General features: G+C 36.1%; 1 protein-coding gene and 1 long non-coding RNA gene across 2 annotated transcripts in view; both read right to left on the reverse strand.

The window, feature by feature from the left end:
• The window catches only part of LOC123682079 (protein gooseberry-neuro-like), a 32,209-nt gene that overhangs the window by 7,323 nt on the left and 9,444 nt on the right, over nucleotides 1-15,442 (reverse strand). Inside the window, exon 3 of the mRNA XM_045620477.1 lies at nucleotides 14,938-15,055. Coding sequence (XP_045476433.1) covers nucleotides 14,938-15,055 — 118 coding nt within the window. The remainder of the gene's footprint in view (nucleotides 1-14,937; nucleotides 15,056-15,442) is intronic.
• LOC123682080 lies at nucleotides 3,379-4,088 on the reverse strand. Its single transcript, XR_006747774.1, has 2 exons — nucleotides 3,751-4,088; nucleotides 3,379-3,695 (listed from the first exon to the last, which is right to left on the reverse strand). It is a non-coding gene; the product is annotated as an uncharacterized LOC123682080 (long non-coding RNA).

A 15,442-nucleotide genomic window follows, 5' to 3' on the forward strand; every position in this document is an offset into this window, starting at 1 on the left:
AATCGATCCAATTTTTTACCTCTTTATAAGACCGGAAGTGATGGTCAGCCAGGCCGTGTGTTATTGATCCAAACAAGTGATAGCCGAGGAAGCAACGTCTGAATAATACGGCAGGTAGGGTAGGACTTCCCATTTCAACGTTTCCAAATATGTCTTGGCTACTTTCGCAAAATAGGATCGAGCATTGTCATGCTGTAAAATAACTTTATCATGTCTCTCGTTGTATTGCAGCCGTTTTTCTTTTAATGCTCGGCTCAAACGCATTAATTGCGTTCGATAATGATCGCCTGTGATTGTTTCAGTCGTTTTTAACAACTAATAATACACTACGCCGAGCTGGTCCCACCTAATACTGAGCATCACCTTGGAACCATGAATATTCGGTTTGGCCGTCGAGGTGGAAGCATTATCGGGATATCCCCATGATTTTCTGCACTTGGGATTATCGTAATGAACCCATTTTTTGACTCCAGTCACAATGCGATGCAGAAATCTCTTCTGTATTTGCCTTGCAAATAACTGTTCACAAGCAAACAAACGCCGTTCAACATCTCTCGGCTTCAACACGTACGGCACTCAATTTCCTTGTTTCTGAATCATTTCAATGACTTTCAGACGTTTTGAAATGACTTGTTGCTCTCCCAATGATATTGCCTATTCTTGACGTTTGACACGAGTCTTGATCAAGTAATGCCTGCAATTCTGCATCTTCCAAAACCTTCACCTTTCCACCGCCATGCTGTTTGTCGACGTCAAAATCACCGTTCTTGTGATAGAACTCCTTCAGACTTTTTCAAATATTGAATTGAAATATATTTGCTTTTCTTAATGACAATATAATATACAGTATTGTCGTTACAAATATCTTGTATTGTATCATTTCTTTAGGAAAACATAACTTTCTAGCCGCGAGAAAGACCAGAAATGAAGAACGAAACTTCGGCATATCGTAGAGGATTCTTATTTTCTGTCCTCCAGCCACGAATCAACATAATGGATACAAATATAAAAGGAATGAATTAATGAATATGTAGTTTGATTTTTCAGAGCGAATATACTGGATATAGTATCGAATCCCAGGAGTGCATGAACCATAGTATGAAATTTGCTGTTCTCTCGACTTTTTCTGGTAATTGTGGAACATTCAAGTGGTTTCTTGAATACGCAATTCTGAGTACCTTTGATCCCTTAAAAATATCGTTAGTATCATCACTAAAATCATATCCGTTCATATCAAAAATCGTTAAATCTGTACAGTATGGACGATACCAAGAACAAAACAGGCCCAAACACCGTTCCATGCAGAACACCATTTTCAACCAAAAAGCGTTATTCATCAAACTCTACCATTCGAATCGCGAAAAATCGCATCGCCTCCAAATATTCAAAGCCTCTTACTCCCGTAGGTCATTACCGACTTCCAGACCTCCCCATTCAAGCCACAACAATGCTCTCGACAACCTCGCCTCCTTTCGGCAAACGGAACGCACACACATGTAATCCGCGCCCCGTAGTCATAACCCGAAATGACATCGGTGTCAACTGCACAGAGTGTTGGGACAAGGCAACAAACGACGGCCCGGTCCATAAATCTCCAGCACACAGAGGGTGGCCCGTTGAAGTCGTGCCGCCAAAGGGGGACCGACTTCAGCGCCATAATAAGCGGCATTGTAACGGCCAGCACCGTCAAAAGGCGGCCCTGTTAAACCGCACCGTAATATGTGTTAAGTTGACCCACGCCAACATCAATTCCAACCAGACTGTTTCGCTGATTGTGCCCAGATTTCTTTCCGGCTTAGAAAGTCACACGGGTTTTTTTATTTTCGATTCTTTTTTTTTTTACGGGGTGAATAGAGGGCAAATCGGATTTGGTTCTTCCGTGGTTTTTTGAAAGGGGAGTAAGATTTTTTGTACCTACCCTGCCTGAGGTGGATTAGGACTTAAGGGAACAGAAATTTCGGCAATCGATTAATCAAAATTGGGTGGTACTTTAGTACTTCCTACTTGGTGACTCACCGTACACAGTACTTGTCTTTTTACTGAAAGCTTAGGAAACCCTAAATTAATCATAGTTTGATAGTACTCCACTCAATTTTTCTAGGGTACTCGAAGTAGTTGAGTTGTAGGTACTCGAAAGTTTTGGGGTCATTATATTATTACTTAAAGCTATATCTTATATCTTATCTATATATTAAGTTTGCAAGGAAATTCAACCTGTATATCAATATGAGCTGAAGGTACTTCGGTATCAAAGTACCTACTCCCTAAAAAATAGGTAATTTGTGTAAATTAAAAAAAAAAGTTAAGAAACTAATTATACGTTGATAGTACTCTACTCAATTTTACCAGGATACTGAAAGTACTCGAATTTTGAGTACTGTAAAGCTTAGAGGTTATTCTAATTTTACTTGAAGGTATATAGATATTCAGTAGCAAGATCATTCATCCTGTAAATTATTATAAGCTGAATTTACTTCGGTACTCAAAGTACCTACTTGATAAAAAATAATTTGTGTGAATTTAGCAATCGATCAATTGAAATTGTGTTGGTACTTTAGTACTTTCTACTTGGCGACTCCCCATATACAGTACTTGTCATTTTACGGAAAGCTTAAGAAACATTCAATTAACCATAGTTTTATAATACGCCACTCAATGTTATCAAGATACTAAAAGTACTCGAATTTTGAGTACTGGAAAGCATAGCAGTTATTCTATTATTACTTAAAGATATATAGATATTTAGTAGTAGTAAAATTCAACCTGTAAATCAATATGAGCTGAATGTACTTCGGTATTCAGTACCTACATGCTACAAAATAGTTTGTTTGAATTTAGCAATCGATTACCTAATCAAAATTGGGTAGTACTCTAGTAGTTTCTATTTGGTGACTCACCGTACATAATACTTGTCGTTTTACGGAAAGCTTAAGAAATACTCAAATAATCATAGTTTGAAAGTAATCCACTCAATTTCACAAGGGGTACTCAAGTACTGGAGTTTTAGGTATTTCAAAGCTTAGGGGTTATTATATTAATAATATTACTTAGTACTTTTTAGCCTTCTTCAAAAAAGCTTAAGAAATACTCTATCTATATATTCATAGTTTGATAGTACTCAACCCAATTTTACTGAGGTACTGAAAGTACTCGAATTATGAGTAGGTACTGAAAAGTTTGGGGGTTGTTCTATTCTCACCTTAAGCTATATACCTAGGTAAGTAGTAGGAAAATTCAACCAGTAAACCAATTAGGGCTGAATGGTACTGCGGTACTTAAATTAATTGGTAAAAAATAATGTGTTCTAATTCAGAAATGGATTTAGCGGAATTCTGAGGTTCTCGAGTACCTACACCAACATATCGAACAATAAGGAAATATCTGCTGAAATATATTTTTTAATGGAAAAACATCTTTAGAGTTGTAATCTTGATAACAATTGTGCACTGGTAGAAATCAAAATTGAGAACACCTGAAAAATTCAAATCAGTTTGTCTCAAATTATTCTCAATCAACTTCATTCCCCCAAAAATAGCTCGAAACACAATATTTAGTGATATACTCCGATGAAAAATATATTTCTCCCAATTGTGGCCATTTTAGAAAGGATTCTTCAGTAGGCAGCATCTAGCTTTCAACTTTTTGGCACAATAATGCGGATACTGTACCAATTCTAAGAAGAATTCTGAAGCAGGCTGCAAAAAGTATTCAAAAAAAAATTATTGCTATAAACCGTTTATTTTTACATACCTGCAAAGTTGGAATGAAAACCTCCAAGAAGTTTGCCACAATGTAAAATTTAGCACAAAGTATTGAAGTTTCGAAAAAAGAAGTTATTACGAAATAACACCACCATAAAATGTTTCCAAAAATTGTAAAGTACTGTACCATTTTTCCTGATTCTTTTGACTACTTTTCATTCCATCATTTCCATCTTGTTTTGGGTTTTTCGAAGAAAATATTACATGTTGATTACGGATTTGAAGCTTTTAAAGTTCACGAAAGAATTTACAGCGAAAATATGAGTATGAAGTTAAATATTGACATGACAGATGTTATTTGTCTATGACTTTTCCTATTGAAAGTTTTTGAATAATTTTTTGACGCGTAGAAAATGATAATCCTAAGCTTCTGTAAAAAATCTGAAATATCTACCTAATGCTAAATAGCAAATATCTTTTCTGAAATTGCGCATCATTTCTTGGAAAAACAATTCACTGTTGACGAATGAATATTTCATAGAAAAAATTGTATTCATAGAATATGACGAAGGTAATAAAATCTATTTCATCGAGAAATGTTGATGGCTTGCTGCAAATGGTCAAAGAATACTCTCAATACCTTCCAATAATTATTTCAATTCATTAAGTATTTATGAGCTTTCCAGACGTTTGAACTGTTGGCTATACTGGGGCCTGCAGCGGCTAACCAATAATATAATATGGCTAAATAGTCGGTCTCTTTGTGCCATACGATATATGATCGGTTCAAGCCCGGAGAAGGGCGAAAATATAAGGCTTCCCACACACGATAATATCTGGATCTTATCGATTTTGTAAAAGTACGACAACGTGGTTAGAGGATTGTCAAGTGAAGAAATGACTGTCGAAACCTGGAAATTGAGGTTTTTCGTCTAAGGGTTTTCCAATAAAAAGTTTCATTTTGATAATAAAAAAGGATATATTTTAGGAAAAATTAATAGATGTTTATTTCGTTGTAAACAAGAAGGTATGCCATTAACGAAGGAAAACGATATAATCCAATTGGCCACCATTGCAATGTTTGCAGCACCATATCTTTTTCATGAGGTTTATTGCACTTAAACAGCTTCAAACACTGCTTAGAATCATTAACACGTTGTTGCTTTTGATCGATTGTAAGCTCGCGCGGCACCCATTTCGCACACAGCTTTCTCATGTACAAATATTCGTGAATGATAGGATGTACACGTTCAGATGATATCTTCACAATATCTGCTATCTCGGTCAACTTCACTCTAATGATATTCAAAATTATTTTGTTAACTTTTTAGATTTTTTCGTTGGTGACAGCCTCTTCTGGGCGTCCACTGCGTTCGCTGTCTTCGCTGCTCATTTCACCACGTTTAAACTTCATACCAATCAATGATGGTTGATTTTCTCGGACTAGACCCCGGAAACTCTTCACCAAGCCAAGATTTTGCTTCAGCCTTTTTTCCTTCAAAGAGCAATATTTAATCAGCACACGAAATTCTTCTTTTCCATCTTTTTTCGAATAACAAAAGTAGCTACACTAACAACGCAATATCTCACGAACTAATGGTCGGACTGCTGTCAAATTTTGAAACGTTTGAAGGTTGGTACTAACTAAAAATCATATGAATTTAATACTAGCACCGCCATCTGTGTATCAGACCGGGGACTTTTCAATTGGCCTAATAGGTCCTCGATAACGAATTCTATCTCCAAGGTTTTGAATTTATTGTGGAGTATTGATATAGATCTTATTTTTCACGTGGCTTCAAGGAAAAAAGTTTTAAGGTGTTACATCACAAGATCTCGGTGACCATTTGCGACAAATACGCTCTATTAGTGATGACGTCACACACCGCTATTTTTGGTTCTTCTGTCAGTGTTCGGAATTGAAACAAACAAATTGTCATTCAAATTAGTACGTTGTCGTTGAAGGAATTGGCTTATTTTGATAAATAAGATTATTTGAGGAACGATTTTACTATTAATTGATAGACAGAAGGCACGAGATTAATGCCAGTAAGTTCGAACTTAAAGTTCAACTAATAAACACGGCTTTTTACAAAATCTGGGGAATGATACAGGATTCAAACTTACTGGTATTAACCTCGTTCCTTCTGTCTATCAATTAATACTGAAATCGTTCCTCAAATACTCTTATTTATGAAAATAAGCCAATTCTTTCAACGACACCGTACTAATTTGAATGACAATTTATTTGTTTGGATTCCGAACACTGACAGGAGAACCAAAAATGGCAGTGTGTGACGTCTTTCTAATAGAGCGTGCGATTGTTTCGTTCCTTGTGTGGCACGTAGCGCCGTCTTGTTGGGAATGAGAGTCATCCACATCAATATCTTCCATTTCCGGCTATAAAAATGATCAATCAGAGCTCGGTAGCGTAATATATTCACATTAACAGTTGCACTAGACTCATTTTCGAATAGTTAAACTTTAAAAGATTTACGACCTAAGTTTCTATGCCACAGAAACTGTCACTAGTCACTAGTTTTCTGCTCGTCTTGCAATGTTATGCTGTGGCCAAGTCCGTCGGAGAGAAGTCTTCTCGTGTATCCCGTACTTTAGGACCAGATGGTGAAGGAGAGGTGTAAAAAAGATAATGCCCAGGTTACAACTTGTAAAGCAGTCATTTTCGAACAATTAGTGTTCGAATTCAATTTAGACCCTCGGCCAAATAAATCGGATTTGACTTTGCCTGGCACATGAATTACAATTAGGTGAGAAATGTTTGAATAAACATGTCGGATGTTGGCGCGCTCGGTCGCAAATCCTGGGTAAAGAAACGCACCGCCATTTTGGTTTATTATCTACGATAATAAAGCTCGGGAATTGTTCGAAGAAAAGCTTTGTGCTGAAAATTGTTGCATCGTATTTTTACGTATCTTTGATAACATGATTTTATGATGTGGGGTTATTTATTATGAATTATTGCCTAGTAGGTTATTTGATTGAACCCTCCTGATCCTGAAGAAAAAAGGATCAATGCAGAATACCAGCCAATTCTTCTGAAAATTTCATAAGACTTTGAAGAGTTTCATGATGAACTTCTTATTTTAACTTAAATCATTACTTCATAAAGTTATGACCTAGACTTTTGAATCACCCTGTATATTTGTAATAATTGAAATCTTTTCCATTTTCTCATAAACTTATACAATATTCAATGTTTCATAGTTTTTAATTTCTATTTTCCATTTCAACATGATACTAACGGGTGTTTTTTTTTCGAGGTATATAACTTTAAGTTGGCATTACTGTTCAAGATGGCGACCGATTTAACAGCTGTCAAATGATTTATTCTCAGTTTGGTTTGGCAATTCATCATGAATAGACTCACGCCTGAACAACGCTTGTAAATATTGCAATTTTATTTCGGAAATAATGCTTCTGTGCGGAATACGTATCGAGCACTACGTCCATTTTATTTTGTTTAGCGATGAAGCGCACTTCTGGTTGAATGGCTACGTCAACAAACACAACTGCCGCATTTGGAGTGAAGCTAATCCTCAAGTGTATGTCGAAACACAGTTTCATCCAGAAAAACTGACTGTTTGGTGCGCTTTATGGGCTGGCGGAATCATTGGTCCGTACTTCTTCAAAAACGATGATGGCCAGAACGTTACAGTCAATAGTGATCGGTATAGAGCCATGATTACTAACTTTTTCATTCCTGAATTGAACAACCATGATGTGCAGGAGCTGTGGTTCCAACAAGACGGCGCAACATGTCACACAGCTCGTGCCACAATCGATTTATTGAAAGACACGTTTGGTGACCGCCCAATTTCACGTTTTGGATCTGTGAATTGGCCTCCAAGATCTTGTGATTTAACACCGCTAGACTACTTTCTGTGGGGCTATGTAAAGTCATTGGTCTATGCGGATAAGTCACAAACCCTTGACCATTTGGAAGCCAACATTCGCCGTGCTATTGCCGATATACGATATATGGCCACAAATGTTGGAAAAAGTCATCAAAAATTGGACGTCCAGATTGGACTACATCCGAGCCAGCTGTGGCGGCCATATGCCAGAAATCATATTCAAAATGTAATGACACAAGATTATCTTGCGGATAAATAAAATTCATGTCAATCGAATAATCCATCGTTGTTTTATTGCAATTAAAAGTTCTATAGCTCTAAAAAAAACACCCTTGATATTTGCCACAACCATATTTCCAATTTCAGTTCATTGCAATAATTTTTTTCGTAAACCAGAAAGACAAACGTCATCAAATTCATATCAGTTATCAACAACAGTCGTATCAACTTAACAAACAAAAATATACGCAATTTCGAATTTACAAACTCATAAATTTTGACCATTTCAGTACATTAAACCGCACTTTGGCGTCCATACCCGCGTCGGTGATTCCAAAACCTTAGACAAACAGTCTCCGACCAGTCCTTGTGCCATTGTGAAACATAATTAAGCCAAATGGCCTTAATAATCTTCTTGACCCGGCCGAATTCCTCCAGTGATTCAGTTTCTGAATGAAAAGAAACAAATGACTGCCTCTCGGGCCCTCTGGCGTTCTTTCCGACCGTGGCAGACCTGGTGGTACCACGGAGAGATCAAATTTCAGGGTGGGTTCCGACGTTCGAAATAATAACAGCCTGATGGTGGTGTTTGACTGGGATTCCCACCTGAAGGACCTGCCTCTGGCCAAGATTAGATTAGATTGAGCATCGGTTGATTGAAATCCTTCAGTTCGAAGGCTAATAAGGGGAATTATTGGCGAGATGATGAGAGCTTAGAGGTTAGAAGGGAAATGAGAAATTATATCATCGGGAGATCGATTCTTCTAGGATGGTTGGAAGTATATACATTTGACAGACGTGAATTCAGTACTACTTCCTCTATACCAACTTGGGTTTAAAACAAAAGTTGTCAGGAATTGGGATGTCAATTGTTGTGAAACGTTTTTGATAAAATCCTATTGTTTGTCATACCTATATATCAGGCCATTATTGGGATGTCAATTATTGGGAAACTTATTCGATACAATCGTATTGTTTGTCATATATTCCCACAAATGACACTTATGGAAGCATAATTCGAATTGGAACATTTTTTTAGGTTTCACATGTGATAGTATCACCTAGTCAAGACATTTTACTGGCAGAAATGATCAACATCGTTTGGAAAAATTGATATGAACCAATTCAAGCTGAAGCTGAAGCAAGAAAAAAAATAATTGTGTGTATATATCGTTATATACTGCTTTCATTCTTTCGACTAAGTGGAAACCGCTTCATTTTGCCAACTCATATAGACTCTCAGACCGCTATTGACCAAAATATGTTTCAGAAACATACAACAAACATGTATCACAAAAGAAAAAGTCGCGCAAACCGAAAAACTCCTCACCTAACCTGCTCTATGATGCAACAGGTTCATCCTTTGATCTCCGCCGCCTACAGGAAGCTCTACTCGTACGCAATATCGATCTGACACTCTCAAGGATGCCACGTTTCTCTCGAATAAATCAGTGTTTGTCTCTTTTATCCCGTTGTCACAGTAAAGCAAAACATCGCATTTCTGTGTTATTGCCGACAAACGAAGATGATCCAAATATGAGAAGATGGCGTTGAATGGGTGCCCGCTGGGTGTCCTATTTGTCCATTGTGTGTTACAAATTGTACATCGGTGAAGGTCCAGAGGGCGAAGGCAACAAGATTAAGGTCGGCAAAGATGCCGCTAAAGCCGCAAAGCTTTATGTGGACGTCATTTATTGAATTAGCTGAATGGGGTAGAAAGCAGGTCAATTGATTGTAAACAAGGCTTTTTACTATGTGCGGTATCCGCCCGTTGAAGGACGCATACGATGTTTCCGTTTGATATGACAGTTTTAGGTTATGTGAGGTTAGGTTGTTGATAAATTTGTGGAATGATATAAAGTAGTTGATTTATGTGAATTTATTGTAGTTGTTAGATGGAATTTATTCGAAGGAATGATTAGATAGTTTGAGTTTTGTTTCCATTCTATTGGAAATACGAGTCGTTGCGAATGGTTCATTTTAGGTTAGAAGCGTAACTACAATTCTATAAATGGTGAATTATTACAATTACAGTTTTTAATCTACTAATTAGGAAAATTCAGGGCATTCTAGTCGAGTTTTCTTCTGACGTTTCACCTCTAATGCACTAGGCATTTTCAGAGTATTTTGCTCAAAATGAAAAACTGACTTGACCACAGCTAAGGAGTCTGTGATTTTCGACATATTTTTGGGGTTCTTTGGGTTACATTTCGACTGATAATATAACCGATTTTAAATTCTTCAAAAAGAAATATTATACAGCTAGACGAAAAGTTCGTCGCGAAAAAATACCCTGTCATTTTTGTCTATAAACAGGAAATGCATAGCGTTTTTAAAGACGAACAAATTCTTCGACTTTCGTATACCAGATAGAATATGAAAAAGCCTTTTTTCGCCACGACAATGTTATTTTTTGCATTATCTCCAGAATTATTTCCTGAATTTTCCCAATATTTGTTTCTGGAGTTTGCAAGCTTTTCTTGCAAAGTTATTAAGTTCAAGGAAAATATAACATTGGCTTATGGTGAATAAAACAAGTATTTTCTCTACTTGTAAGGAGGCGAACGCAGTGGACACCCAAAAGAGGCTGTCACCGACGAAAAAATCAAAAAAGTTCACAAAATAATTTTGAATGACCTTGAGGTGGAGTTGATCGAGATAGCAGACATTGTAAAGATATCATCTGAACGTGTACATCATATCATTTACGAATATTTGTACATGAGAGAGCTGTGTGCAAAATGGGTGCCGCGCGAGCTAACAATCGATCAAAAGCACCAACGTGTTAATGATTCTGAGCAGTGTTTGAAGCTGTTTAATGCAATAAACCTGAATTTTCGCGTCGATATGTGACAATGGATGAAACATGGCTCCATCATTTCACTGCGGAATCCAATCGACAGTCAGCTGAGTGGACTGCACACGATTAACCGAATCCAAAGCGAGGAAAAACACAACTCAGCTGGTAAGGTTATGGCATCAGTATTCTAGGATGCACAAGGTATAAATGGGCCAGACCATCAACATCGATTATTATATAGCGTTATTGATCGTTTGAAGGATTAAATCGTTAAAAAACGACCTCATTCGAACGAAAAAAGGTGCTGTTTCATCAAGATAATGCACCGTGTCACAAATCAATGAAAACAATGGCAAAATTGCATGAAGTGGGCTTCGAATTGCTTCTGCATCCACCGCATTCGCCAGAATACTCGTTGGAAAGAAATTTAGCGCCAATGAAGAAGTAATCGCCGAAACTGAGGTCTATTTTGAAGCGAAAGACAAATCGTACTACAAAAATGGTATCGAAAAGTTGGAAGATCGTTATAATCGCTGTATTACCCTCGTAGGCAACTATGTTGACTAATAAAATCGAATTTTGCCAAAAAAATTTGTTTTACTATGGTCGACCGGGGACTTTTCAATTGGTCTGTTAGGTACTTCTCAGTATAATTTTTTAATATCCAAGGTATTGAAATTTACAGTTCTTCTGGAGCCTAGGGAATTATTGAAGATTTTTGTTACTTCTTTCTATTACGTGTATTCCTGATTTTTGAACGTTCATCTAGCGATAAAAATTATAATTTCTGTGATAGTTAACCATCCCCTCGAAATAAAAATAACTCAAATGTGGAACCTGTAAGTATTAACTCTGTGGTCTCAAATATGCCGCCTACAAGCTGAAATTATAACAAACGCAGAGCGTAGACCTGTCCGAATGTCCATCCGGCGGACTAATCCTCTAGCGCAAGCAGCAAGAACATAATAGTCCCGAGTCTCCGGGTGAAACGAATAAAAAAAAAATTAAAAAGCTAATCAATGAAGCTGAGCCGAGGCGGCAACCTTTCAGAGTTCGAACTGAATATGTTAATGAGACAGATTATTGCCGAACACGTGTGACTGCCGTCTTTCTCTCCTTCGTGCCGTTGTTCTTTTTTTTTTGGCCGGTGTCGAGGGAGCTGTAGGTACACTCGGGGATGGAAAAGCTGTCGGAAATGGAATGTTCGTGGAATTTCTAGACAGGAATTTCGACATAATTTCGCTTTTCTAGGTCGTTGGGCTATGTAAACAAAGGCTATATTTGAAAGGTTTCACATAAATGACACTTATGGAAAAATCATACGATGGAACTTCATTATCAAATAAAATACAGAAAAGTTATTTCCAAAAATATTTCAATGTTTACAACCATTGTTTCACCAATAATGTTCTCCGTGATACATTTCATCTGATAATATAAGCAATATTTCAAAAATAATGCTACTTCACAGAAAAAAATACCGTCTCGAAAAACGTCTTATCATTGTTATCTATGAACAGGAGAAAAAAGTATTATGATGAATTAATATTATGTCAATCCAGACAATTCATCGCAAAAAAACGACTTCGACCTGCATTTCACAGAATATGAAGAAAAAGACGTTTTTTTGTAACGTCAATATTTAACGTGGGTATCCAACATTGTCTTTTATGAGAATAATTAGAATAAATCCTAATTGGATAATGCGAGATTCTTTCAGTTTGTCTCTCATTCACAATCGCTAAACATAATGATGCCGAATAATTATTATAAATATTTGTGGCAATTAGGTACTTTGTTTTATATTATTTGCAGGTCTGTTGTTGAAAAGATTCAAAATCGTTTGGAATTTATCACAGTATGGTTCACTTCTTCATTTTAGGTCGATTAAACTGCCTTTTATATAATTTCTCTACATGAAAAAATATGATTCATCTTGACGAAAAGTTTGTCGCGAAAATATGCCTTGCTATTATTTGCTATGAACAGAAGAAACATAGAGGTTTTCAGAGACTTCCATACCACAGAATATGACGAAAAAGACGTTTTTTTGCGACGTCAATATTTATCTTTGGCACGAAAATATTTAGGAACGTTGTTTTTTTGTAAGAATTAGAATAAATTATAATTTGATAATGAAATTCTTCCAGCTAGTCCCTCATTCACAATCGCTCAAAATAATGCTGCCAAAAAATGATCGCAAACATTGAAATGAATGAGGAAATTATACTTTGTTCTATATTATTTGCGGTTTTATTGTTGAAAATATTCAAGAACGTTTGGAATTTATCATAGAGTAATGAACATAGATAGAGGGAGTATACACAATTTTTACATGTCCCCAACATGGTTAGATTACGTTGTCGGATTGTGATTTATTTTCAAATTCACAATTTTACTATATCGTAATGAATGTATTTTATATTAAATGACATATATTTATTTGAGTGATTCCCAATTAAATATGCAAATTTGAATATTTGGAATCCGATATTTTTCTAATTGTCGAATTTATAATAAGCAGAGTATTTATTATTTTCTGTATCTATCTGCTGAAATCCAAGGTTTGGCAACTTTTGCTCTCCTAGTGTCATCGGTTGTTTCACGTCGTTTGGCGCGCCTGAAGTTTGTTTTCTGAATCTCTAATATATTCAGGTATTTATTTAAATATATTTAGAGTTAATATGAAACGTTAATTCACTTTGGGACATAAAAAGAGCGTTCTTTGTGGAGAAACTCGTGAATTGAATGAAATATCGTATGACTGATATGTTTTCATTTCCGCGCGCTTCATGTCAAATTTGATAGTTCATGTTGGGGACAAAATTTGCTTACTGAAAATGAAATATGCTTACTCTATCTATGTTTATTACTCTGAGGAATATATCAAATCCAGCTTTACTGGTTCATTTTAGGTCGATTAATGTGCCAGTTAGACTTGAAAGGTTAGTTCTCGACTGTGTTAGAAAAACCTCACATAATTGACACTCATGGAAAAACATACTCTTCTGAAAAATGATGCTGTATATGTTCATTTAAGTTTCAACATTGTATGAATTCATTTATTCCTGTATTGAATCTTCATTATGGATCAATTATTTCATAATTTCAAATCATTTCTCCTATCGACACTTCCTGAATGACCACCCACTGATTTTCTTCATCCTTCTCATCCTCCTATCGCAACCATCGATTTTAAATGACTTCATTAGAGTCACAGAGTCAGTCAGCCACAGATGAGAACTGTCGATAACCTCAACTGTCAGAACTAAAAGTGACGCGGGCTCGACTTCCAACTAATGGATAATAAATCTGTTGGCAGTTAGCACCCGCTCTAACTTGGGGGCGGTTGGTTCAAACCCACGTAATCCGTGGAATTCTGTGATATATATATATAACCACCGGGAGGGAGTGAATGGCTTTTGATGCCTATACGAAAGAGGCGGCTTGTCATCGTTAATCTTCTTGTAATAATGCGTTAATCCCGGATTTCGATTTTTCTACGAATACAAGAAGTTGATGGACCGAATAACGAGAATGAGGATACGTACGTCTTTCTGGAACATGTTTGATAATGAACTTCGAACTTTGGGGTAGTGAAATTAGGTTATAATGGGAATGAGAACATACGTCAATCCATTCTATGTTTTATGATGAACATCGACGTGAATGAAGTTAGGTTATAAACCTAAACTGAACTTCAGATATTGATATACAGTATTTACACCAATATACAGGACATACACCAAATATATACACCAATATATACACCAATATATATAGTATATAGGTACATCAATGCTGAGATGGAATCCTAATAGTTGATGAAATCCCTAAGGTTAATGAAACCCCATGCATTAGTTAAATAAAGATAATATGATGCAATCATTTCGAACAATTTTTGTATACGTAAATTTGGCGAAGTTATTCACTCTAGATTATCTGAATTTTCTAAGAAACGAGAGTGATCTATTCTCAACTTTTATTTTCCGATCTGTTCTGTTCTGATGGGCCATTCATCTTCTTTCCAATTGGACTTCCACTGTTTGTGGAAGTTAAGAGGGCAATTCTTTATGCATTTTTTCTAACACATTGATAATAAATCTCAAGAAACTGGCTTGCCAGCACTGTATGTTACTGACATGGTAATCCATACCAAATTTTATCAAAGTCTGTTACAAGTTTACACGGACTCGGAGTCTGATACACAGACAATGTTTGAATCGTATCGAAATTTTGTTTTCTAAGTTTATTCCGTTCTAAAATGCTATAGTGTTGAATAGTTATGCATAGCCGTATACTAAATACTTTGTATCGAGTTTTTGATATCCAATAGACTCACCTCTGAGAATTCCATTTATTGAGTAGTCTCTCTTGCTGTATTCCTCATCAATTGTTTGGTTTGAATTTTGAATGAAATTGTCTATGGTTGCCTCACTTGGTGGATCTAAAGTTCCTTCCTGAAAGTTAAAGATAAATTCATGGAAATTTTCATGAGAAGAAATACAAGTTTAATAAATTCCATTCTTCTTTTATCGTTATCTTTCTATAGGAATAGATGTTGTTAATGATGAAATTTAGGTAATCATGAACATTTCCATTCGAAAGTATGTTTTATACGAAAATTCTTTCGAATGAATTTTATTTCTGGAAGCTATGTTGAAGTGACACACAGTAACAAAGCTTATAAATAACACAGCCTGTTCCGAAACATACACAGTCACCTTCAAGAGTAATACATTTATTCCAATCCAACGCTTCATGAAATTTTCGATACCTTTTTCGAAAAGTTTGTCGCGAAAAAATGCTTTGTCACTATTCACTATGGTCCTCTATGAACAGAAGAA

Source organism: Harmonia axyridis, chromosome 6 (genome assembly GCF_914767665.1).
Source record: "Harmonia axyridis chromosome 6, icHarAxyr1.1, whole genome shotgun sequence".
NCBI lineage: Eukaryota > Metazoa > Arthropoda > Insecta > Coleoptera > Coccinellidae > Harmonia > Harmonia axyridis.